Source organism: Podarcis cretensis (genome assembly GCF_951804945.1).
Source record: "Podarcis cretensis genome assembly, chromosome: 2".
Lineage (NCBI taxonomy): Eukaryota > Metazoa > Chordata > Lepidosauria > Squamata > Lacertidae > Podarcis > Podarcis cretensis.
The window spans coordinates 115,731,097-115,756,175 of NC_137171.1; the positions used below are offsets into that span (position 1 = coordinate 115,731,097).

The window sequence follows — 25,079 nt, forward strand, 5'->3', positions numbered from 1 at the left end:
ACGTAATAAGTAAATTTTGTTGTTTAGTCGTGTCCGCCTCTTCGTGACCCCATGGACCAGAGCACGCCAGGCACTCCTGTCTTCCACTGCCTCCCGCAGTTTGGTCAAACTCATGCTGGTAGCTTCGAGAACACTGTCCAACCATCTCGTCCTCTGTCGTCCCCTTCTCCTTGTGCCCTCCATCTTTGCCAACATCAGGGTTTTCTCTTCTCATGAGGTGGCCAAAGTATTGGAGCCTCAGCTTCAGGATCTGTCCTTCTAGTGAGCAATCAGGGCTGATTTTCTTCAGAATGGAGAGGTTTGATTGCTTTGCAGTCCATGGGACTCTCAAGAGTCTCCTCCAGCGCCATAATTCAAAAGCATCAATTCTTCGGCGATCAGTCTTCTTTATGGTCCAGCTCTCACTTCCATACATCACTACTGGGAAAACCATAGCTTTAACTATACGGACCTTTGTCAGCAAGGTGGTGTCTCTGCTTTTTAAGATGCTGTCTAGGTTAGAGGGCTGAATTAGGAGCGAGGAGACCTAGATTCAAATTCCCACTCAAGACATGAAGTCAGCCTTTGGACAGACCCTTCTCTAAGACTAGACTACCTTTCAGGGTTGTTGAGAGGAGAAATTGGGGACGAGGATGCAATGTCGCCCGCCTTGAGTTCCTTGTAGGAGAGCAAGATTAGAGACGTAATAAGTTAATAACAGGGCATTATTTATGTGCTCTTCAGTAGGACTTGTGTTGAGGATAACAGCCGTTCCCACCCATTGAAATGTCCACCTTATCTCATTTTCTATCATTTCTGTTCTTCTCTTCAGCGCACATCTGCAATTTTTTATCTCTCTTCTGGGTGAAAATTATAAAAAACCTTTCAAGCTCTCACCACTTATTAATTTAAACATTTTTTCCCTCTATCTTTTCTTTCATTTATTTTTTAATTGAATTTTTACGCTGCCCTTCACTGGTAGATCTTGGAGCGGTTCACAACATAAAAATACAAAGAAAAAAAATCACGTTAGCGTAAAAGGCAGCTAGTCAGATTAAAATGCAACATATATTGAAATTATATTACAAATTTCAACTAAAAAAAAATCCCAAACAAATTGGAAAATATCCAGCACTAAACGTTTTAAAAACAGCCCAGGGCTATGTACAGGGCTTTAGTAAATAGACTGGTAGTAATAATTAAAAGCAGCAGCATGTGAAAAGTCTGATAATATTTGGGAAAGTCGTTCCACAATTGGTGTACCATAGCAGAATGCTGAACTGTTGGTCTGATCCAGCTGGCTCTTTTATCTTCTTCCGTTCTTGTATAGAAACCAGCTGTATTCTTTCCTGCAGCTTGCAAAGATTGAAATCTCTCCTCAGCAATGCCTTGGGTCCCCCCCTCCCCATCTTTCTCCTAATCAGAAGCTCCTGATCTGACAGAACAAGAGACGGTACAGCGAATTATAGGAGTGGAGATCGCCAAGACTTCCTCAGCTGCCCACTCAGGTGAGAGCCAGGTGCACAGAGAACGTGTCATTATAGACCAATAAACCAGTTTTTTGGAGATTTGTTACAATGCTTCTGCTTAAAATCATTTTACCAGAGCAATCCTGTGGCTGTTTGATCAAAAGCTATTGTAAAGCTCCATTGGCAGCTGGTATCCATCTGATAGGGTGAAAGGCAGGGAGGCCAACACTAGGTGGCGCCATAGCCCCTAAGAAGGCAGAGCTGGCAGTGCCCCCTTTGTGCTAATGGACCAGCCTCCCTTTCTAACAAGTATGCTTTTAGTATTGACGTCTCAGGGACAGAATTATTAGCTGAAGAACCTTGAGGGTTTGAGATGCAGAACCTCTCATTAACTCCCATGGGGCAGGGAGAAAAAGTGGACCTTGAGTTTTTCCACCGTGCCACCTGCTCGGTTTCTGGTCACTGCTGAAAAAATCTGGATCAGCACCAGGAAGGGAGCTGGCAGTCCTCTATAGGAGCCATTGAACGTTTTCTGCCCTTATGCTCCACACAGGGCTGCCTTTGAAGCTGTCCCAGAAACTCCAGCGGGTGCAGAATGCTGCAACGAGGCTCCTCACGGGGTCTCTGCCATGGGAGCATATTCACCCAGTACTTTACCAGTTGAACTGGCTCCCAGTGGAGTACAGGGTCAGATTTAAGGTGATGGTTTTGACCTTTAAAGCCCTTCACAGCTTAGGACCCTCGTACCCACTGGACCGCCTCTCCCGTATGCCCCACGGAGAGCCTCAAGGTCCATAAATAGCAACACCCTAGTGGTCCTGGGCCCTGAGGAAGTTAGATCAGCTTCAACCAGAGCCAAGGCCTTTTCAACTCTGACTCCGGCCTGGTGGAACGCTCTGTCTCATGAGACCAGGGCCCTGCAGGATCTGATTTCTTTCTGCAGGCCCTGTAAGACAGAGTTGTTCCGCCTGGCCTTTGGCTTGGAGCCAATTTGATTCCCTCCCCCTCTTTCTTTTTTCTTTTCCTTCTCCTCCTGCGATGAGGCTACATTTTAATATTTTAATATTTCAATATTTTAATGTTGTATTTTAATTTTGTTTTTAACTTGTATCCATTCAACTTGTTTTTATTATTGCTTGTTAGCTGCCCTGAGCCCGGCCTTGGCTGGGGAGGGCGGGGTATAAAGAAAAATTATTATTATTATTATCATTATTATTATTATTATTATTATTATTATTATGCGTCTGCCATTGTCTATTCTTCTTAGGAACAAAGAAAATACGAAGTCAGACCATGTAGCTCAATATTGTCTACACGGACTGGCAGCAGCTTACCATAGTTTCAGGCAGGGAGAATTCTCTCCCAATCCTACCTGGAGATACTAGAGGGGTTGAGCCTTGGTATTTGAGCAGAAACTAGTCCACATCCCTTCCCCCAACTCCCCATCCACGGTCTTCTCCATCCTTACACTTTCTCCTTCTGCTTTCTCTTGGTTTCAGGGTGTCCTAAGGTGACACTGAAAATGAAGGAGGAAGAAAAAGAAGATGAGGAAGACCTCCCGGGCTCGGAGGAAAGCAAGATCTTCCCAGGTGACTGGCTAGGTGTGGGGTGGATTTGGATGATACAGGTTACCTAGGGAACTTTGGCCCCCCGACCAAATTTGAAACACCAGGCCTCCCCATTGACTACAAGGTTGTTTCCCCCTAAATTGTTCCCATCTGCCTGATGTTCTATGGGGCATGCAGAGATGTGGGTAGTTGGGCTGCTCTCAAATCCTATCCCTGCAGGAAGCAGAATTGAACTCCCTGTACACCTGTGGGTGCCTTACTGTTTAGTCGTTTAGTCGTGTCCGACTCTTTGTGACCCCATGGACCAGAGGACGCCAGGCACTCCTCCCACTCCTCCCAGAGGACGCCAGGCACTCTTCCACTGCCTCCCGCAGTTTGGTCAAACTCATGCTGGTAGCTTCGAGAACACTGTCCAACCATCTCGTTCTCTGTCGTCCCCTTCTCCTTGTGCCCTCCATCTTTCCCAACATCAGGGTCTTTTCCAGGGAGTCTTCTCTTCTCATGAGATGGCCAAAGTATTGGAGCCTCAGCTTCACGATCTGTCCTCCCAGTGAGCCCTCAGGGCTGATTTCCTTCAGAATGGATAGGTTTGATCTTCTTGCAGTCCATGGGACTCTCAAGACTCTCCTCCAGCACCATAATTCAAAAGCATCAATTCTTCGGCGATCAGCCTTCTTTGTGGTCCAGCTCTCACTTCCATTCATCACTACTGGGAAAACCATGGCTTTAACTATACGAACCTTTGTTGGCAAGGTGATGTCTCTGCTTTTTAAGAGGGAGTTCAATTCTGCTTGGTCACAAAATGACAGGTGGCTATTCTAATGTGCTCTGTTTGTATATGAATGTGTTTTGGGTCCTTTTTTATTAGTTCACATTAGCAATGAAGCTATACAGAGAGCCTCACACTTTCTGATTCTGAGGGTCTTCCCCCACCCCCTGCCGCGAGATTTTATTTTCTTCTTGTAGTCGTGGAGAAAGAAAGATTCTTCATCATGATCATTCATTCATTCATCCCTTAACTGTGAACGTTTGTTGGGTCGTATATCTATTGACTCACTGAGTCTACTGCAATGGCCCTGCGATAAATTTGATTTATTGTCACTCCAACAAACTTCCAATGGTGCCCACACGCTGCCACTCTGCGCGCTGCCACTCTCTCCGGTTGCCGGACAATAGCAGAGTTCACACGCAGCATCAAATGGCTTGTCTGTGTCGACGTGGTGTCCTCAGTAACGCAGCTCGACACCAGTGCTTCTAATCCAAAACTCTTTATTTAGTAGCACTCAAAACAGAAAAGAAAACCTGCAGAATCTAGCTGCATGTTCGCAGCTCTCTGCCTCTTAACAAAAAACAAAACGACTTCCCAGACAGACTGCTCTCCAGAGAGAGCTCAGCCCCCACAGAGCACAGATCAAAGGAAACAAGCATGGATCATGTGGGCAGTGCACCCAGTTGATAAGAGTGTTGATAAGAACCACAACATTAACAGTTATCACGGGTGGCGCTGTAGGTTAAACCACAGAGCCTAGGGCTTGCCGATCAGAAGGTCAGCTGTTCGAATCCCCGTGACGGGGTGAGCTCCCGTTGCTTGGTCCCTGCTCCTGCCAACCTAGCAGTTCGAAAGCACGTCAAAGTGCAAGTAGATAAATAGGGAAGGGAAGGTAAACGGCGTTTCCGTGCGCTGCTCTGGTTTGCCAGAAGCGGCTTAGTCATGCTGGCCACATGCCCCGGAAGCTGTACGCCGGCTCCCTTGGCCAATAAAGCGAGATGAGCGCCGCAACCCCAGAGTTGTCCGTGACTGGACCTAATGGTCAGGGGTCCCTTTACCTTTACTTTATAATCTGCCTTTCGCCCAAAAGTCCCAGGGCAAGGAATGTTATACCGCCCAAAGCAAACATTTTTAAACCATAGGATTGAAACAGTGTAGGAAAAAACAAAATACAGAATCCGCTTACAATAAAACCACCAGCCGCGACAGAAATTCAGGTGCCTCATCTCACCCCCACCCCAAAATCCTGACAACAGAGATGCAACTTCACCAGCTCATGAAACGACACCAATGTTGTGATGAGGTGCGCCTCAGAGGGGTTGGTGCTCCAACGGCAAGAGAGAGCCCTGCGCATGGGACTCCACGCCACAAGTGTCATTAGTGTGTGGGCCTCCAGCAGACCTTCCTCTCACTGCAGATCTTAATATGTGGGCAGCTCAGAATGGGAGGAGGCAGAGAAACTGCCTGCCACTCACAACTGAACCATCCTCCTGTACCTCTTCTTCTGGCGTTTTTCTCTTGATCAGAGTTCCCTGACGTGAGGATAAAGGAAGAAGAGGAACCTTCGGCCCAGAATCATCAGACTTCTGAGGAAAACAGCACTTCCCAAACTGCCCAGTCAGGTGAAAGATCTAATCGAGAAACTGGGACCCATTTAGCTAGGGTTGCCATATTGTGGTACCTCGGCTTCCGAACGTCTCCGTTGACGAACATTTCAGTTTTCGAACGCCATAAACCCAGAAGTAAATGCTTCAGTTTTCGAACACACCTTGGAAGTCAAACATGTCACACGGCTTCCGCTGAGTGCAAGATCCAGATGCCTAGCTGTTGGCTGTTGAGTTTTTGGTTTTTGAACGTTTCAGAACTCAAACGGTCTTCCAGAACGGATTACATTCAAAAACTGAGGTACCACTGTATTTCAGAAAGTGAAAATTCGGACCTTTTTTTTGGCAAAGTTGTTGAGGTTGTTTTTTTATTACAGTGGTACCTCGGGTTAAGTACTTAATTCGTTCCGGAGGTCTGTTCTTAACCTGAAACTGTTCTTAACCACTTTAGCTAATGGGGCCTCCTGCTGCTGCCGCGCCGCCGGAACACGATTTCTGTTCTTATCCTGAAGCAAAGTTCTTAACCTGAAGCACTATTTCTGGGTTAGCAGAGTCTGCAACCTGAAGCGTATGTAACCCGAGGTACCACTGTATTCTTTTCGGCCAAAGTTGTTGTGCAAAATCTCAAAAATGAAATTTGGCAAAATCTAGACTTTCGACATATGTCCGGATTTTCCCAGGCATTTCGGTCATTTCTGCTTCCAACTGCTGTATTCCAGCTATGTCCAGGAAATTCCAGATGTATGGCAACCCTAATTTTGCCATCATCTGTGGGCAGGCCTCTCCCTGGTTTCCCCGCATTCCAGTGCGGTGGCCATATTCATCTCTGGCAGCAAAAAACGACAAAGCGTGTTGTGGCTCCTGGAATCCTGAAGGATTTAATGGCGCTGTGGGTTAAAGCCTCAGCGCCTAGGGCTTGCCGATCGAAAGGTCGCGGTTCGAATCCCTGCGGCGGGGTGCGCTCCCGCTGCTCGGTCCCAGCGCCTGCCAACCTAGCAGTTCGAAAGCACCTCCGGGTGCAAGTAGATAAATAGGGACCGCTTACCAGCGGGAAGGTAAACGGTGTTTCCGTGTGTGGCTCTGGCTCTGGCCAGAGCAGCAATGTCACGCTGGCCACGTGACCCGGAAGTGTCTCCGGACAGCACTGGCCCCTGGCCTCTTAAGTGAGATGGGCGCACAACCCCAGAGTCTGTCAAGACTGGCCCGTACGGGCAGGGGTACCTTTACCTTTTACCTTTAAGCTCTTGTGGATCGAGGCCCACCCCACCCCGCAACAACTCCATATGCTCAGCCAGCAGGCTGTGGGGCTTCCCACAAGACCCTTCACAAACTTTGGAGGTACACGTGGGGGTTAAAATGAACACCCCTCTGGTGCATTTCACATTATTCCCTATTTGATTACGTCGGCGTCATCTGCACTTTAGCAGAACTTTCAGTTTTCAAGCCTGAGTGGGAATCCTGGATTTTAATGAGGAGGAGAGAAGGCTTGGGTTCTGTAGCACAAAACAAAGATGGTGAGGTAATGGAGAAGCCACCTCATTTGAAAGCTGTTGTGTATTGAGGGAGGTGAGAGGAATTTTTCCACAGAAAACTAGCACTCACCTGTTGCCTTCCCTGTATTGATCAGGATTCCCTGAAGTAATGGTAAAGATGGAAGAAGACGAACCTGATGGTGGAGGCATGGAGGAAAACAAGGCTGTTGGGGCTTCCTGCTCAGGTGAGGGGTGGATTCCACTAAAATGCACAGGTAACCAGAAGCAGCTCTCCAAGTGGGCTGGACCCACAACATCATCGCCTCAGCAAGTGTGTTGTAGGGTGAGGTGGCAGGGAGGTTGGTGCGTTGTGAACCCATAGAAACACCGGATTTGCTCTGCCGCTGCGCTTGCCCTGCTGTCGTCCCCCCTCCCTCTCCCAGTGACTTACTCTGAATCTGCGGCACACCTCTCTTCTGCCGATCATCTCCAGGTTTCGCACATTCTCCCCAACCTTGAAACACCCAAGATTTGAACGTTGTGGGAAGAAAACCTTAATAAAGGCTGGCTTTGGCATTTGAAAGCCTTGATGTGTAGCTTTGATCCTTAGAGAGGAGGATAGCACAGGGGCAGAAACGAACACACACACCCGCCAGTGGTTCTGTAGTCTTGGAATGTTCTAGAACCCAGGAGAATGCCCCATAGCGTTCTTCGTGTCTGCAACCCCATTGTGTCTGTGATTCCAAAGTAAGCTTGTCTGCTGAGCTGGGCACCTTTTCTCCCCTCACATTATTCAATCAATCAATTAAATGTAGATGTGGATTTTTTCAATTTCGTTGTTCTGTATGGGACAATGACAATAAAGATTATCGTATCGTTATGTACTGCTCTACTTCTGAAGATTTTGGAGCAGTTCAAAAGATGAAAATACTGGGCGGAAGCACAAAACAAAAAGTTAAAACAAAACAATAAGCCTCTCCCCACTCCCACAGACATATTTAAAGACTGTAGAATATTAATCAGCCTGGCTAAAGAGGAACAATTTTGCCTGGTGCCTAAAGACATGTGATAAAGGCGTCAGGCGAGCCTCCCTGGGGAGAGCGCTCCACAAATGGGGAGCCACTTTAGAAAAGGCCCCTTCTTGTGTTGCCACCCTCCAGACCTCTTGAGGAGGCACACAAAGAAGGGCCTCAGAGGATGAATGCAGAGTCTGGATCGGTTTATTTGGAGAGAGGTGGTCCTTGAGGGATTGCAGTTCTGAACTGTTGAATAGAGGCTGTCAGAACTGGCTGCCCTGTGAAGGAAGAGAGGGTCTGAATGCAAGGCTATGTCTTAGAGGGAAACAGAGGCAGCCTGCAACAGCAGAACCACCTGGTGGTATGTGTCTTATAATAATTGTTGCCCAAGGTTGCCTTTTTTCCTCCTCCCTCCCAATCCCATTTCCTTTTGTGTCGTGTCTTATGGAACACAAACCCGAGGTCCTATTTTCGGCAGGATTAAATCCTTAAAAGAAAGAATATAAGAGGAGGTTGTCTGGAATATGTGTCTTTCCGGAGATCCTCTTAGATCTCTTTCCTCCCTCAGGGCTTCCTACGGTGACTGTGAAGGTGGAAGAAGAAGAGGAGGAGCCCTGGGAGTCAGATCATCAAGGCTGTGAGGAAGGTGAGGCCTTCCCAAGAGAGGGAAGAGTCTGGCTGTGAGATGACCCCCACATCTCCTCTCGCAGAGTGGTGGGAGACTCAGGGTGGACAAAAGGAGGAGGCCCTTCTTCACAGAGGCTGCCAACTGAGCTGGCTTTTAAAAGGGGAACAGGCAAATCCGGCTATTGATTAATAAGGCTATCAATTGCACCTAAGTGTGATGGTGATAGATTACTGCCTGAGTCAGTGCCAGTACCTCTAACCCTATCAAGTTATGACTGGGAGAGTCCAGAGAGTGCCCTCCAGATGCAGTTAGACTACAGCTCCCATCATTCCTGACTGTTGGCCATGCTAGCTGAGGCTGATGGGAGTTGGAGTCCAGCAACTTATGCAGCCCCCACCACCACCACCACTCTGGCAGTCCTTGAGCCAGAATTTCAACACCTGATCTTCTCCTTCTGCTCCTCCAGGATTTACTGGTGTGATAATAAAGGTGGAACCAGAAGAGGAGCCCTGGCTCTCCAGTCTCCAGACATCTCAGAGAAGTGCGGTTGTCTCAGGAGTCCAGCCAGGTGAGGGATTCAGTGATGATGTAACGAATTCTTGGAGCGCTTCAAAGCCATCAAAGTGGTGTACTAGACCAAAATACGAACACACAAAAAGACCCAAAAAACTATAAAAACAATAAAGCCATCCTCACAAATTCTAAAAACAACAAACTAGTTTTAATTGGGTATGGTATTGTTCTATAGCTAACCGAGTCATCCCTCAGGGAAACCCATCTTAAAACAAAAATGTCTTCAGACGGCACCTAAACATCTCAATACTAGATGCCTGGAATATACCTTTCCCTGCTGGGCTGTATGCACACACCTGGAGACTGTGCCTGCATGGAAACGTCCTCTGCTCATCCCTGTTCAATCCCCTCTTGGTTCTGGGAGACAGAGGTGCTGGAGAAGGTGGAGAAGCACCTGCCTCCCCACCTGCCTCCTGACCTGCCTCTTCCTCTTCTTCTAATCCATCCTGGGCTCCATACTCCGGCTCTTAAACTTCCCCTGCCTCTGACTCTTGCCTCCTGACCGGAATAGTAAAGGTAAAGGGGCCCTGACCATGAGGTCCAGTCATGGCTGACTCTGGGGTTGCGGCACTCATCTCGTTTTATTGGCCGAGGGAGCCGGCGTACAGCTTCCGGGTCATGTGGCCAGCATGACTAAGCCGCTTCTGGCGAAACCAGAGCAGCGCACGAAAACGCCGTTTACCTTCCCGCCAGAGTGGTACCTATTTATCTACTTGTACTTTGACGTGCTTTCAAACTGCTACGTTGGCAGGGACTGAACAAAGGGAGCTCACCCTGTTGCAGGGATTCGAACTGCCGACCTTCTGATCGGCAAGTCCTAGGCTCTGTGGTTTAACCCACAGCACCATCCACGTCCCCCTGACTGGAATAGTTCCCCACAAATCACTGGCCCCAGCTCCCGAGTCAGACTCCAGCCCCGTTTCCCCTGACACACACTTGTCAGCATCTTGCCAGTCCCTGCCAGGAACTCGTAATCAATACATTTAGCAGAACGATCATTTGCGCAGGAATTGACGTGCGGTGTCCTGATTTCCCTGTTGCTTCTGACAGGCAATGGCGGCGCCAAAGAAGAGGAAGATTTTCTGCCTGGGAGCGTGAAGCACACGGAACCCACGAGGGCATCGTTGATGATGTCCAGAGGGAGCGTTTTCCGGAGAGCCAGTCAGTACAGAGCAGAAAGGCAGCAAGGAAGCCAGGCAGGGAAGAGAGTTTGCAAGAAGCCCTACAAATGCTCCAACTACGGGAAGGCCTTCGTCTGGAGAAAATACTTCCTCTCCCAGGAGCGAGGCCACGCAGGAGAGAAACCGTACGCCTGCTCCCACTGCGGGAAAACCTTCAACGGGCGCTCGTACCTCCTCGCTCATGAGAGAACCCACACGGGGGAGAAGCCCCACAAGTGCTCGCTTTGCGGGAAGGGCTTCAACGTGAGGTCTTACCTCCTCGCTCACTGGAGAACCCACACGGGGGAGAAGCCCCACATCTGCTCGTTCTGCGGGAAGAGCTTCAGCGGGAGGTCCAACCTCAACCGGCACCAGAGGAGCCACACGGGAGAGAAGCCGTACGCCTGCTCCGCCTGCGGCAGGGGCTTCAGCCACAAAGCGCACATGACCCGCCACGAAAGGATCCACACGGGCGAGAAGCCCTACAAATGCTCGCGGTGCCCGAAGAGCTTCGGCCAGAGCTCCACCCTCATCTCCCACGAGAGGACCCACACGGAGAAGCCCTACAAATGCTCACACTGCGAGAGGAGCTTCGGCCAGAGCGCCAAGCTGGCCGCGCACGAGAGGAGCCACACGGGCGAGAAGCCGTACGAGTGCCCGGCTTGCGGGAAGGGCTTCAACCACCGCTCCGACTACGTCATCCACGAGAGGACCCACACGGGCGACAAGCCGTACGCGTGCGCCATCTGTGGGAAAGGCTTCAGCGGGAGGTCCAACCTCACCAGGCACGAGAGGAGCCACACTGGCGAGAAGCCGTACCTCTGCTCGGTGTGTGGGAAAGGCTTCTGCCACAAGGCCCACCTCCTCCGCCATGAGAAGATCCACACCGGAGGAAAGCCCTACAAGTGCTCCAACTGCAGCGAGAGCTTCAAGCACCGGACGGACCTGATTGGCCACCAGAGGAGCCACTCGGGGGTCAAGCAGTACACCTGCACGGCCTGCGGGAAGAGCTTCAGCGGGAAGTCGAACCTTAACAGGCACAAGAGAAGCCACACGGGAGAGAAGCCCTACACCTGCCTGGTCTGCGGCAGGAGCTTCAGCCACAAAGCACACCTGATTCGGCACGAGAGGATCCACACCGGGGAGAAGCCCTACAAGTGCTCACACTGCATGAAAAGCTTCAATCAGAGTTCCACCCTTACTGCTCACGAGAGAACCCACACGGCAGGGAAGTCACACAAAAGCTGAGCTCGGGACACGGCAGGCGTCCGTTTCAGAGTACAGATCCTAAACGAGATTGTGAATTGATTTGTGCGTGATGTGCTTTTTAAGTTTGTGTGTCACCTCAGTCAACTTTCAGGCAAAGAGGGTGTGTGTGTGTGTGTTTCGTTTCATTCACATACAGTGATACCTCTGGTTGCAAACAGGATCCGTTCCGGAGGCCCGTTCGCAACATGAAAAGAGCGCAACCCGCAGTGGCGCGTCTGCGCACGCGTGGGTTGCGATTCGCCGCTTCTGCGCATGACATCGTTTTGCGTTTCTGCACATGCGCGGGCAGCGAAACCCGGAAGTAACCCTTTCTGGTACTTCCGGGTCGCCGCAGGACGTAACCTGAAAGAACATAACATGAAGCGGACGTAACATGAGGTATGACTGTATATATATATAAATAAATAATTTTAGTCTCAGAATGTGAGGGGCACATGGCAATGGCTTTCTATGAACTGAGGATTTTCCTTCATTCTTCCCTCATTATCGATTTGGGAGAGAAAAGAATACAGTGGTACCTCTGGTTACGTACTTAATTCGTTCCGGAGGTCCGTTAATTCGTTCCGGAGGTCCGTTCTTAACCTGAAACTGTTCTTAACCTGAAGCACCACTTTAGCTAATGGGGCCTCCCACTGCTGCCACCACACACTTTCTGTTCTCATCCTGAAGCAAAGTTCTTAACCCAAGGTACTATTTCTGGGTTAGCGGAGTCTGTAACCTGAAGCGTATGTAACCCGAGGTACCACGGTACATAATCCTCTCCCCCTCAGCAAAAACAGAATTACCTGTTATGAAAGAAGATTGTAGCACAGTGATATAGCACTTAGCTTGCTGGCAGAAGTTTAATCCCTGACATCTTCATTTTAAAAAGGGGCGAGGGCAGTCACGATGACCAAGGGACTGCCCAGAAAGGTCACAGAAAGATTATAGAAAAGGCAAGTAAGACAGGGTGGGAAGACATGACAGAGGGCTGTAGGTTTATACAGTGTGGAGAAAGTGGATGGGGAGACGTTTTCCTTGCTCTTTTCATAATATTAAAACCTCAGGACGCTGGAGGGCAGGAGATCTCGGACCAGGAAAAGGCGAGGCTACTTCACAAAGGGCATACTTAAACTGTGGGACTCATTGCACCATGATGCAGTGATGGCTTCCAACTTGGGCAGCTTACGGCAGGTTAGAGAAATTCACGGAGGTCAACGCTATCAGTGGCTACTAGTCATGATGGATATATAGTACCTACAGTAGCAGAGGCAGCCTGCCCCTGGGTACCAACTGCTGTGGAACATGGGTGGGAGAGTGTTATTGTGCTCAGAAGCATCTAGCAAACCTCTGGGGGAAACGGAGAATGCCGGACTAGAGAGGCCTTTGGTTTAAGAGGGTGAGAGACACTCACAGAGGTGTGCAAAGAGCCAAACAGAACCTCTTCGTGCAGGGGCATTGTATCTGAATACCAGATGCTGGGGTCAAGTAATAATAATAATAATAATAATAATAAGCAGCCCAGGAGAACAGCCATGAAGCCATTTTTGACTCCCAAACTGACCAGGTGTTTTCTCTGCAAAGTCAAATGGAAAAGCCTCCCATTGTCTTTTCCTTCACAAATCCTGTCTTAAGGGTATGTCTGTGTATGAATAGGGTGTGAGCCTGTGACTTGGCTCAGGAACTAAGTGCAGTATTTAGCATTGCAAAAGATTGGCCAGGCTCCCAGGGGTATCAATCCAGTTAGCATTAGCAGGTAACTTGCCAGACAGGAGGTAAACAACCCACTCAGATTTCTGCTGTAGCCCGCCCTTTCTGTGATGCTGGTATTTTGTTTCTGGGGGTGGCCATGGACTCCAGGGCTGGCAATTTAAAATGTCTATATAAGGGCAGACACACCTTGGTTCTGGGTCGTCCTCCTCTCTCCTAGGTGTGAAGGGAGCACCCTGTTGCAACAGTTCAATAAAGATCAGGCTTACAAGCTGCTTTGCTTCTCAATATTCTCTGGTTGGCCTCTGTTCTTTCCTCCGCCCGATAGAGAACCTGCAAAGGACTCTATAAGGGCTCTTGTATCCCCCATAAGGGAATAAGGCCAGATTTTTGTTTATTACAGGATGTTGCTTACAGTGGTGCCTCGCAAGACGAAATTAATGCGTTCCGCGAGTCTCTTCGTCTAGCGGTTTTTACGTCTTGCAAAGCGAGCCCACTGACGGATTAGCACTATTAGCAGCTCTTAGCGGATAAGCAGATAAGCGGCTTAGAAAAAGGGGGGGAGGGGGAAAAACCCGCAGGAACTCGCAAGACATTTTCGTCTTGCGAAGCAAGCCCATAGGAAATTCGTTTTGTGAAGCACCTCCAAAACAGAAAACCCTTTCGTCTAGCGGGTTTTCCGTCTTGCGAGGCATTCGTCTTGCGGGACACCACTGTAGTCAGTTCCTGATTTTCAGCGTAGCAAGAAGACCCTTTGCATTTCCCTGCTCTCTGGAGTGCCTGTGTTTGTAACCCCACCGACTCCCTCTTCTTGCACCAGTCATGGGGCGGGTGTTCTTTCTTCTACCACCCCAGACCCTTCAGATATCCCCTCTTCTCCTACCACTCACCCACTTTGTCCAGCCCCTTCCGGGGGCCAGGATCTGCAGCCCACAATTGCACCAATAAAGCATTTCTCCCTAAAGGGGGAGGGACAGGAAAAAGCCTCCTGCTTCGTTCCTTTTCTTTCCCTCTTTTTACCCAATCACACGTTTCCTGCTTTCTCTCTCTAGGAATTTCAGCTCTGCTTGTTTAACCGTTTGAGCATCTTTTTCCCCCCAGGGAACTGAACGTGTGAACAGGGTTGCCAAGTGGCTAAACAAAAAAACGCACCGGCTGACCTGCTGCTGTATCTTTTTAACACAGGTTTTGATCTGGGTGTGTGTGGGTGTGTAATGCCTTTTATATGACCTGGAGCTGGGAAGAAACGCTCGCTCAGGCGTTGCAAAAAGGATCGGGAAAGCGCCCCGCGCAGTTATCCAAAAGGGTGGGAAATATAATGAGCGCTTTCCCACGGTGATGGAGGAGGAGGAAGAAGAAGAGGAGGAAGGAGGAGTTGGCCTCGCCTTCTTCAACTCGGTCTCTCTAGGAGCTTGTGATCTCTCTGGCCAGCTTTCAACCCCACCCACCTACCCTCCGAGAGAGAGAGAGAGAGAGAGAGAGATCCCTTTCCTGCGGGAGCGACCTGGAGGCGTCCGCGCGCTGGACCTGCGATGCGCGGGGGGCGCACAAGGTTGGGGAATCTCGCCAGGTAAAGGTGAGTGGAGGAGCTCGGGAGGGAGGTAGGACCCCCCAGCTGCTGCAGCAAGAGGGAGAGGGAGCCGCCAAGCAGGAAATCCGTGGCCGTGGACGGATGGAGCTGTGTCGGCCAACGACCCGGGCTGGGGACGGTCTCCAAAGAATTCTCCCCAGTCCTCCCTTCCCATCCGCGGACCACGTCTCAGAGCAAGGCGCACGGATGGCCAGAGAGAGGGGAAGGCGAGGGGATCGGTTTGGGGCGGAGAATCGTGGGATTGTAGAGTCGGAAGGGACTCCCAAGGGTCATCTAGTCCAACCCCCTGCAATGCCCAACGTGGGGCTCGCACCCACGAGCCTGAGATTAAGAGTGTTCTGCTCTACTGACTGAGCTGCGCACGGATATTTCATGAACGGCCCACCCTGGTGCGTCTTTATTCCGAGGCAAGGCTGCCAGCCCGAGCCTACTCACATGGGACTGCATAGGATTGCAGAAGCGGCTGGGGAGCCCGCCATTGAGTTCAATGAGACACACAACACAGGTAAGTAAGGGTGTGTTTGGTGGACTGCAGCCCATGTACTCATCTGCCTGGGAGTAAACCCATTGATCTCAGTGGGGTTTCCTTATGGGTATGTGTGTATGGATGGGGTGAGAGAATTGAGGTATGGTGGTTTTGTGGTTGTGCTGAGTGGTGGATTTCCTCCCCAGCCACCCGCCAGGGAGAACCAGCCAGTTTTTAAATCCCTGCTCTTAGCCATGAAGCGCACAGGGCCCCAAGGGGCCATTCGCAGTCACTCAGCCTGACCTACCTTGACAGGTTGTTTTGAGGGTAGGTAGGACCTGAACGCTTTGGAGGGAAGGCAGAATTTGTACGTTTTTATTCTGCCTTCCCTCCAAAGAGTTCAGGGAATATGATTGCGAAATGGCCTCCCCCAGAGCGGCTTGGCTGGCTTCTTCTCTGAAGCCTTTTCTGCGCCAGGCAAAGACATTATTGCTCTAACCAACTAAGCTAGCCAGCCAAAGCCATTACTTCAATAAAAAGAACTGGTTAGGCAAGTTTTCTCCTTATAGATTCTACCCCACAGATACAGGGCTGGAAGAAACCCGGGGATATCACCCAGACTGTTCCTCCCTGCCCCAAACGCATAACAATATACAGTGTGAAATAAAATCACATATTAAGATACGGGTCATGTATACTTATTCTTATATAATTTATTAACAATTAAAAAAATGTTTAGGAGCATATTTATGCTTCTCTGCAGGAGACCCCCCCCTCCCATCTCCACCCCCTGCCCCCAATTTGACAGTGCCCTGAGGCCAGACTAGCTAATTTTCCAGCCAGGCAAGTCTTCCCCACATGGCTGCAGAACAAGCAGGGGCAAGTTTGGGTGCCAGCCTACCAGGAGTGGGGGGAGGAACCCAAAACTGGCTGGACTGGTTATTTCACTTTCAGGCTACTTGAAAGGAAAGGGGCAGGGCTGGCTCCCCCCACCCCACCCCCATACTCCATAGTTTTACCTGTCAGGCAGGCAGGCAGATTTTGCAGCAGGTTGTGTCCCAAGTATTGCCAAACACAGCTGTTTTCTGCGTCTCTCCCCTCTCCACGCACAAACAGGTTCTGACATTATTTGTTTCAAGAATCGGAAAGCCCAATTTATAAAGTAGCGTGTATGACTGAATTCGGAGGGACCTCGTTCCCATGTAAATAGGAGACTTTGTGCTCCCATTTTTGGCACAATTACTACTCAAGTAGTAAGTATTTTGCTAGGCTCAGAGAGGCTTACTCCCAGGCATGGGCGTAGCCAGGGAGGGGTAGCTACCCCAAAAATAAATAAATAAAAATACGTAGCTAGCTGATGTTCTGCCCCCCCCCAACAAAAATCCTGGCTACGCCCCTGCGGGGGGGGGGGAGTAAGTGTGCATCTGGGTGGGTCGGGTCCCAACCCTGCGTGGCTACGGAAGCGGAAAACAGCTCCGAAAAGGGTACTCCTGAAAGCACATTAAAAACTGTAGCAAGGCACAGCAGCTCCTAAGAGTTATTTCTCTACTCCTTGCACTTAATGGAAATAATGTTTGCATTATTCAGAACTGAGTAATGACAGCCACAATGGCCTGGGACTTGTTTATGAAGGTGCCAATCAAAGGGCCATGAGCTGTGATAGCCACCTTCCCCAACAGTCAGTCAGCCTTCCATGGCCTCTGAGCATGTTCAGAATTCAGTGGAGTATTTCAGGGTGTTTTTTTCCACTCACCTTTGAAAAAAACTTTTTTTTTAACTGCCTGAATATTTTTGAACCATTTGCAAACCTTGGGGTTTCCTCAAGCCTGCCGATATATATTTTTGGCTACGTAAGGATTGACACTTGTGCTTCGAATGTTGGGAACAGAAGGAGCAATGGCTGAATGGAACCTCCATGGGGAAATGGGAGGGACGGACGACGACAGCAGCGAAGTCCTGTCATATAGCTGGCCTTTGCCGGGAAGAGAACTCTGGGCCAAATGGACTCTTGGCTCGATCCATTTTGTGGGTGCTTTTATTTGATTCTCATTTCACCTTCTTCCAGGACAGGGTGCACGGCCAGGAATAAAAGTGGCAGACCAGAACGTCGCTTGTGCCAGTTCCAGAGGAGAAAATGGAGGAAGGAAGAAGAGACCCTCGTCTCGGCCAGGCTGGGAGGTTTCTGTCTGGTGTCGGCACACAGCTGGTTAAAGGGGAGCTAGATGAAGACTTGGTCCAGCATTGGGAGTGGCAGAAATCCCAGGAGGGAACTGGCTCAGAAAAAGGCAAATCCCAGGTGCCTGGATTTGTAGGCCGGGACGACGTGGCGTTATCTTCAGCATCGCTGAAGGCCATCGCCGACGGCAACCGTGGGCCGAGAGGAAAGCTGGAGTCTCAGACCTTGCTGGGTCTCGTTGGGAAAGTCCCCAGAAGTCAGAGTTCTTCACTGAGCGTGGAAGGAGGGGTTCTGGAAAAGGAGAGGCAACGCCAGCGATTCAGGCAGTTCTGCTACCGGGAGGACGAGGGACCCCGGGAGGTTTTGCGGAAGCTCCAGGACCTGTGCCGCCGGTGGCTGAAGCCTGATTCTCGTACAAAGGAGCAGATCCTGGAGCTGGTGATTCTGGAGCAGTTCCTGGACATCCTGCCCTTAGAAATGCAGGGCTGGGTTAGGGGCGATGGCCCTGAGACCTGCGCCAAGGCGGTGGCCCTGGCAGAAGATTTCTTGCTTTGGAAGGAGGAGGTCGAAATGCAGGAGCGTTGGGTGAGGAAATTTTGTTAACTTTGGCTGTCCCAGGTGACTCTGACGACACGCCGGCAGCTCTTACCTCTTTGGTGGGATGATAATTATTATTATTGTTATTGTTATTATTTATTATTTGTACCCTGCCCATCGGGCTGGGTTTCCCCAGCCACTCTGGGCAGCTTCCAACAAAGATTAAAAATACATCAAAATGTCACACATTAAAAACTTCCCTGCCTTCAGATGTCTTCTAAACGTCAGGTAGTTGTTTATCTCTTTGTCATCTAGTGCGAGGGAGTTCCACAGGGTGGGCGCCACCACCGAGAAGGCCCTCTGCCTGGTTCCCTGTAGCTTTGCTTCTTGCAGTGAGGGAACCACCAGAAGGCCCTTGGCGCTGGACCTCAGCGTCCGGGCTGAACAATGGCGGTGGAGACGCTCCTTCAGGTATGGCGTGGCATTGCTGAAGGTTGGCTTTTCTATAAACCTTTGAACTAGAACATGATTTCAGGAAGGAGAGGGCTATCGATGGCTTCTAGCCATGCTGGCTATTGCTTGCTGGTTTCTCACAGGCATCGTGTTGGCCACTGTGAGAACACAATTCTGGACCATCGACCTGTGTTCTTATGGCCTCCCTGTGTCTCATTTATTATTATTAAAAAGGATTAATTGCTTGCCACCTTCACAGTCTCCAAGTAGCTTACCTCGAGATACATAGGCATCAATTTATTATACCACAGAAAAGAAAATTCATGCAAAACCCTTGCAAGGTGTAATAGCCCACAATACAGCCCCGCCCCCTTCCCTCTTAACAGTAATTGATAACTAATGATCAAACCGCACTTCCACCCACAAACCAGCAGCTAAAAGAAGCATGGGAATGTTTAAATAATTGTCTAGGGGACAAGGGTTCATCAAGAAAGACCTGGTTATGTTTAGAATGATACCGAGAATGATACCGCATAGGGAAATGTTCCCTGATACCAAGATGAGGGATTCTAAGGAATGCAGATAGAGAGAATTGATAAGAACAATGATCTGTTGTGACCTTGACGGAAGCGTACAATAGATGAGCCTCCTTATGTTTTGGCTCATCTTTTTTTTCTTCTTTTTTTCTCCCCCCCCCTTTTTTTTTACTTTTTATTTTTTCTTTTTCTCCCCCCCCCTCCTTCTTTCCTTTTCCTTTTTTCTTTTCTCTTTCTCATAATGGCTTGTGTTCTGTGCCATGTAGGTTGATATTTTTTGTAGTTTTTTTAGCTTTTCCATTATTACTATTATTAAGGATTTTTCTTTTTGTAATTTCTTTTTGTATTTTTGGTTGTTTATATCTGTATTTGTTTAAAGCAAAATAAAAATATTTTAAAAACGAAGAAAAGAAAGAAAGAAGCAGAACTCAAACACCAACACTCCCCTCCCTTGCCTGGAAGTCAGCCATGGCAACCCAATGATTTTTTGTTGCTTGGTTTGATGATGATGATGATAATAATAATAATAATAATAATAATAATAATAATAATAATAATAATTTATTATTTATACCCCGATCATCTGGCTGGACTTCCCCAGCCACTCTGGGTGGCTTCCAGAAAAATATTAAAATACTGTAAAAGCTTCCCGAAACAGAGCTGCCTTCAGATGTCTTCTAAAAGTCTGGTAGTTGTTTTTCTCTTTGACATCTGGTGGGAGGGCGTTCCAGAGGGCGGGTGCCACTACCGAGAAGGCCCTCTGCCTGGTTCCATGTAACTTGGCTTCTCGCAGTGAGGGAACCACCAGAAGGCCCTCAGCGCTGGACCTCAGTGTCTGGGCAGAACGATGGGGGTGGAGTCGCTCCTTCAGATCTACTGATCTTCCAACCCATCCAAAAGGCAGCTGCTACAGATCAGGGCAAAGGGCAGGAATCAAAGCTAAGGAACCCCTCCAACCTCTGCTTATAAACACCCCATGAAGGAGAGCTCACCAGTTTAGCTGTCTTTGCTGCTGTTGAGGATCCTAACCCCACCTTCTTGGCTGCTGCTGAGACGACAATACTACTAGGTCTGCCGGATTTTGGTCCTGATCCAGGAAGGCCTTTTTTCTTTCCAAACAGTCTTAAGTCTCCCAGATCTTCTCACCATGCCCTGCACTGTGTTTCAGATTTCGGAGCCATTTAAGAAGGCAACCGGTCCCCCCAAAGCCAAACTCACCTCTTCGGAGATTACGAAGGCACAGCCCTACATGGAAGTGCAGCAAGTGGGTGATGGAGACTCCCACCTGCCACTAGGTAATGCTTCGGAGACCCGATGCTGCTCACCTGTCCCACCCCCTGGCATCACTAGGATGTCCGGTGACCCATTTTTGCTTGCGTGGTCTGAGTTCGAATCCTGCTGGCAAAAGGCACAGCGTTTTGCAAGTGCCAACAATCAGCGCCTGTGGATGGGAGGGGAATTTCAGGCGATGCCAGTCAGCTGATTGGTGGTGTTTGCAAACCCACCCCCTTATTGGCTCAGCCGTGTCTTTCCCCGCCCCACACCTGATGTCAGGCATGATGATGCGTGTAGGGCAGGTGGGTGTAGCTTGGCTCAAACTGCCTGATGGGTCAAAGGAGGAGACCTTGTGGGCCTGATCAGGCCTGCAGGGCAGAGGTTCCTGACCACTGGCATAGGCTTTGCTTGTAACTGGAGCACCCGGTAAAGTACATACATTTATTTATTTATTTATTTATTTATTTATTTATTTATTTATGGCCGCTTAATTATTGGTATTTCTAAGCGGTGTGCACAAAAAGCAATACAGAGAAAATGGGGAGATCAAATGATAAAAATGTGTGAAAAAAGGAAAAACCACCTTCAAATGCCTGGTTAAACAAGAAAGTAGAAGTAGTACTAGTAAAGGTAAAGGGACCCCTGACCATTAGGTCCAGTCGTGACCGACTCTGGGGTTGAGGCGCTCATCTCGCTTTATTGGCCGAGGGAGCCGGCGTACAGCTTCTGGGTCATGTGGCCAGCATGACTAAGCCGCTTCTGGCAAACCAGAGCAGTGCATGGAAACGCCGTTTACCTTCCCACTATTTATCTACTTGCACTCTGACGTACTTTTGAACTGCTAGGTTGGCAGGAGCAGGGACCGAGTAATGGGAGCTCACCCCGTCGCGGGGATTCGAACCACCAACCTTCTGATCGGCAAGCCCAAGAGGCTCAGTGGTTTAACCCACAGCGCCACCCAGTAGTAGTATTTATTAGTCATGCACCTGAAGTTCAGCAGGAAGTGCATAAGAAGATACTAAAAGAAATCATTAAACAGGGAATGAATTAGCAGTGGAGTTTTTGGAGACTGGTGAAGGGGGACGCCTTGAATGGGGATGACAACTATGCCTGCCCTTGTACTTCCTTGGCACCCTTGCTGATTGGGCAATCTGCAGGGGCAGGAAGCAGTAGTGGATTCTGGGAGCTGTGGTTTGTTAAGGGTGCTGAGAGTTGCTAAGCAATCCCTATTCCCCTCACACAGCTACAATTTAGAGTGGCTTGACCATCCCTCTTCACAAGGAACTCTGGGAATTGTAGCTCTGTGAGGGGAATATGTGAGGGAAAATGGTTTCCTAACAACCCTTAATGGACTACAACTCCCAGAATTCTTTAGGGAAAGCCATGGCTGTTTAAATTAGCATCATAATGCTTTAAACATAGGGTGTGAATGTGGCTTAAGTCTCCACAGCAGGATGTCACTCATGTCGCCATTGTGTTCTCTTTCTGTCAGGCGATGGGAAAATGGCCAAAAATGAGGAGAAGCCTTTTGAGCCAGGAGCATCGAGGCAGGCGGAACTTTCTGGTGGCTCATTGGACAAAGCCAAATGGGATTTCCCCCCATTTCCTCAAGTGGAAAATGTGCCCAAAAGTCAGCAAAGGGCAGACAGGAAAGAGGGAAGCTACCCAGGGCGGAGAGAAGGAGGGGGAGGAGAAAAACTGATTTGGGAGAGAGATGGTAACAAACTCCTAAATCGCAACACCTTCCAGGAGAGAGACAAGGACAAGGATACTAGGATGAGCCCTGGCTGTGGAAAAAGCTTCAGCCAAACCCTTGATTTCCAAGACACACAAACTGAGAAAAAGCTACACCTGCATACAGATGGTGCGAAAAGTTGGACATTGACCCCTCAGCAGGAGAACGTCCAAGCAGGAGAAGAGTTGTATATGGATTGTGGAACCAGCTTGGGTGGGAGAGCACATCTTAGTGATCCTCAGAGAATCCCTGCAGGAGAGAAACCGTATAAGTGCTCTGAATGCGGACACAACTTCAACCAGGGCTCTGATCTTACTGGAGATGGTCTTCATATATGTTCCAGTTGTGGGGAAAGCTTTATTTCCAGCTCAGCCCCCAGAAAACAAGAGGGAGCCCAGACCGGAGAGAATCCGTCTAAATTCTCAGAAAGTGAAAAAGAATTCCCACAGCCCGACGATCCTCAACAGGAGGAGAAGCCGTATACGTGTACAGACTGCGGGAAAAACTTCAGCTTTAGGTCAAGCCTTGTTCGTCACCAGAGGCTTCACACTGGAGAGAAACCGTATAAGTGCTTAGACTGTGGGAAGAATTTCAGCCAGAGCTCGAACCTTCTTAATCATCAGAGAATCCACACGGGAGAGAAGCCGTACAGCTGCACAGACTGTGGGAAATCGTTCAGCAACAGCTCGAGCCTGACGTCACACGAGAGAACGCACCGAGGAGATAAACCTTACAAGTGCTCCAGCTGCGGGAAGAACTTCAGTTGCCATTCGGTTCTTAGGATCCACGAAAGAATTCACACGGGTGAAAAGCCGTACGAGTGCCCGGAGTGTGGGAAAAGCTTCAGCCGCAGAGAATTCCTCATCGGCCACCAGAGGACTCACACGGGCGAGAAGCCGTACGAGTGTTTGGAATGCGGGAAGAGCTTCAGCCAGAGATCGAACCTTATTAATCACCGGAGAAGCCACACAGGAGAGAAACCGTTTGAGTGCACAGACTGTGGGAAAAGGTTTAGTCATAAAGCATCCCTCCTTAAACACGAGAGGAACCATCTACATGGTCTGACAATGGAAAGGGGTTCAGCCAGAGTCGAAGCCACCTTGCACATGGCAGAAAGCACATAAGGGATGGAATCATATACTTAGTGAGGCAGAAATTAATGCAGGAGAGATTGTGAGAACTTATTACTTCAGTTTTTAGGTGAGGTCCAACCTGAGAGAACCTGTGTAACTGCTTCGACTAGGAGAGAACATCTCTGATGGGCCACAGAGATTCCCCTCACACTTTCTTTTTTCTGTTGCCGTTCACATCTTCACAACTTAAAGCCCAGCCTTCCCAGTTCCACATCTACCCTTCCTAATCTCTTCAACATATTATATCATGGGTAGGCAAACTAAGGCCCGGGGGCCGGATCCGGCCCTATCGCCTTCTAAATCCGGCCCACGGACGGTCCGGGAATCAGCGCGTTTTTACATGATTAGAATATGTCCTTTTATTTATAATGCATCTCTGGATTATTTGTGGGGCATAGGAATTCGTTCATTTCTCCCCCGCACTCAAAATATAGTCTGGCCCCCCACAAGGTCTGAGGGACAGTGGACTGGCCCCCTGCTGAAAAAGCTTGCTGACCCCTGTATTATATTCTGGCGTCGTTCCTTCATGTGATCAGCATCTCACACAGATTCCTGCAGATCTTTGGCCTAAGACTTGTCGCTCAAACTGTGGCTGCTGTCGCCACACAAGGTGTTCAGTTGGTGGTGTAGTGTAGTGGTTGCAGCCGCAATTCTGCAACCAATTCGCATGGAAAACAAGGTGTGCTCTCTAGAAAGGGCCATAACTCGGTAGCAGAGCATCTCCCTCGGGCACAGAAGGTCTTGGGCTCAATCCTTGGCCTGTCTAGGGATTGGATCTGAAACCCTGGAGAGCATCAGTGTCAATAATACTAAGCTAGAAGGACAAATGTTCTGACTCGGTATAAGGCAGGTTTTCATGTCCCTGCAAAGTAAACCGGCCTGGCCTTACACATCCAGCCAAGACAAGGCCTCTCCTTATTTTTCTCCACAAGCATCTTGGGCGTCTCTTTCTTTCCCAGGTTTGCTACGAACTAGCCCAGTTCAGTCCATACATTTAAGGTGCTTTGATAGTGCTTTAAACTGTCATGGCTTCTTCCAAAGGATTCTGGGAGCTGTGGTTTTCTGTGGGTATTGAAAGTTGCCAGGAGACCCCTATTCCCCCCTCACAGAGCTACAATTCCCAGAGCGGTTTCATAATCCCTCTTCACACGGGACTCTGAGAACTGTGGCTCTGTGAGGGGCCTCTTAACAACACCTTTAACAAACTACAGTTCCCAAAATTATGTGTGATGTGACTAGCCTGTACTGTGTCCTTGCCAGAGCCTCACCACACACAAGCCCTCCTTTGAGTGCAGCGGAGGTTTGCAGCTGTAGGATTTTCATTTAATTACGTTTTCCTTATCCTATCATTCTTCCGATGAGCTCTGGGTGCTAGTCATGTCTCTCTTCTGCACCCTTCCCATTTCATCCTTGCAACAGTCCTGCGAGGTAGTTTGGTCTGAGAAGCAGCAACTGTCTCAACAGATACCCCCATTCAAGTTTCGCCTCTGCCACAGATTCACTCAGTGGCCTGAGGGAAGCCATTTATTCCTTCATCCTCGACCTGCCCTCTGCTGCCACATTCAGTGCAGAGGGCGATAACACCGGCCTACCTCTCACGATCGTAAGGTTGACCGAGAAGTGTTTTGACTACTAAAAGCACAGATTTAAGTGCCAAGTAGCTTAGCGTAGCCAATCCAGAAACTTCTTTTTCCTCCTCGAGAGTAGAATGGGGGCAAGCTCCTTCCTTCATAGCCTGCTTCCAGCTTCTGGCAAGGAAGGGATCAAGAAAGCAGTGGACCAGCTCAGTACAGTGGTACCTCAGGTTGCAGACGCTTCAGGTTACAGACTCCGCTAACCCAGAAATTGTACCTCGGGTTAAGAACTTTGCTTCATGATGAGAACAGAAATCAAGCGGCAGCAGCAGGAGGCCCCATTGGCTAAAGTGGTGCTTCAGGTTAAGAACAGTTTTCAGGTTAAGAATGGGCCTCCAGAACGAATT

General features: G+C 49.2%; 2 protein-coding genes across 4 annotated transcripts; both read left to right on the forward strand.

The window, feature by feature from the left end:
* Positions 1–1,399: 1,399 nt before the first annotated feature.
* Positions 1,400–12,076, forward strand: LOC307208761 (uncharacterized protein). The gene is made up of 7 exons (XM_079963701.1): positions 1,400–1,487; positions 2,948–3,037; positions 5,312–5,407; positions 7,017–7,136; positions 8,446–8,523; positions 8,972–9,073; positions 10,129–12,076. Exons 2-7 carry the CDS (start codon positions 2,971–2,973, stop codon positions 11,484–11,486), a joined length of 1,821 nt encoding a protein of 606 aa, XP_079819827.1. The 5' UTR covers positions 1,400–1,487; positions 2,948–2,970; the 3' UTR covers positions 11,487–12,076.
* A 2,584-nt stretch (positions 12,077–14,660) lies between these two features.
* Positions 14,661–23,639, forward strand: LOC307207830 (uncharacterized protein). Of its 3 annotated transcripts, none has more exons than XM_079961963.1 (4): positions 14,661–14,772; positions 17,319–18,014; positions 20,124–20,250; positions 21,723–23,639. In XM_079961963.1, exons 2-4 carry the CDS (start codon positions 17,388–17,390, stop codon positions 23,087–23,089), a joined length of 2,121 nt encoding a protein of 706 aa, XP_079818089.1. In that variant the 5' UTR covers positions 14,661–14,772; positions 17,319–17,387; the 3' UTR covers positions 23,090–23,639. The 3 variants fall into 3 exon arrangements, with proteins under 3 accessions (XP_079818089.1, XP_079818090.1, XP_079818091.1); XM_079961964.1 differs by having other exon boundaries at positions 14,670–14,766; XM_079961965.1 differs by having other exon boundaries at positions 14,672–14,772; positions 17,324–18,014.
* The last annotated feature ends 1,440 nt before the right edge of the window (positions 23,640–25,079 follow it).

Excerpts from the sequence above, each read along its gene's own strand:
- LOC307208761 (XM_079963701.1), top strand. The coding sequence starts at position 2,971 with ATGAAGGAGGAAGAAAAAGAAGATGAGGAAGACCTCCCGGGCTCGGAG. Across the intron at positions 3,038-5,311 it reads GGAAAGCAAGATCTTCCCAG|AGTTCCCTGACGTGAGGATA; the intron begins GTGACTGGCTAG and ends TCTCTTGATCAG. Across the intron at positions 5,408-7,016 it reads TTCCCAAACTGCCCAGTCAG|GATTCCCTGAAGTAATGGTA; the intron begins GTGAAAGATCTA and ends TGTATTGATCAG.
- LOC307207830 (XM_079961963.1), top strand. The coding sequence starts at position 17,388 with ATGGAGGAAGGAAGAAGAGACCCTCGTCTCGGCCAGGCTGGGAGGTTT. Across the intron at positions 18,015-20,123 it reads TCGAAATGCAGGAGCGTTGG|ATTTCGGAGCCATTTAAGAA; the intron begins GTGAGGAAATTT and ends ACTGTGTTTCAG. Across the intron at positions 20,251-21,722 it reads AGACTCCCACCTGCCACTAG|GCGATGGGAAAATGGCCAAA; the intron begins GTAATGCTTCGG and ends TCTTTCTGTCAG.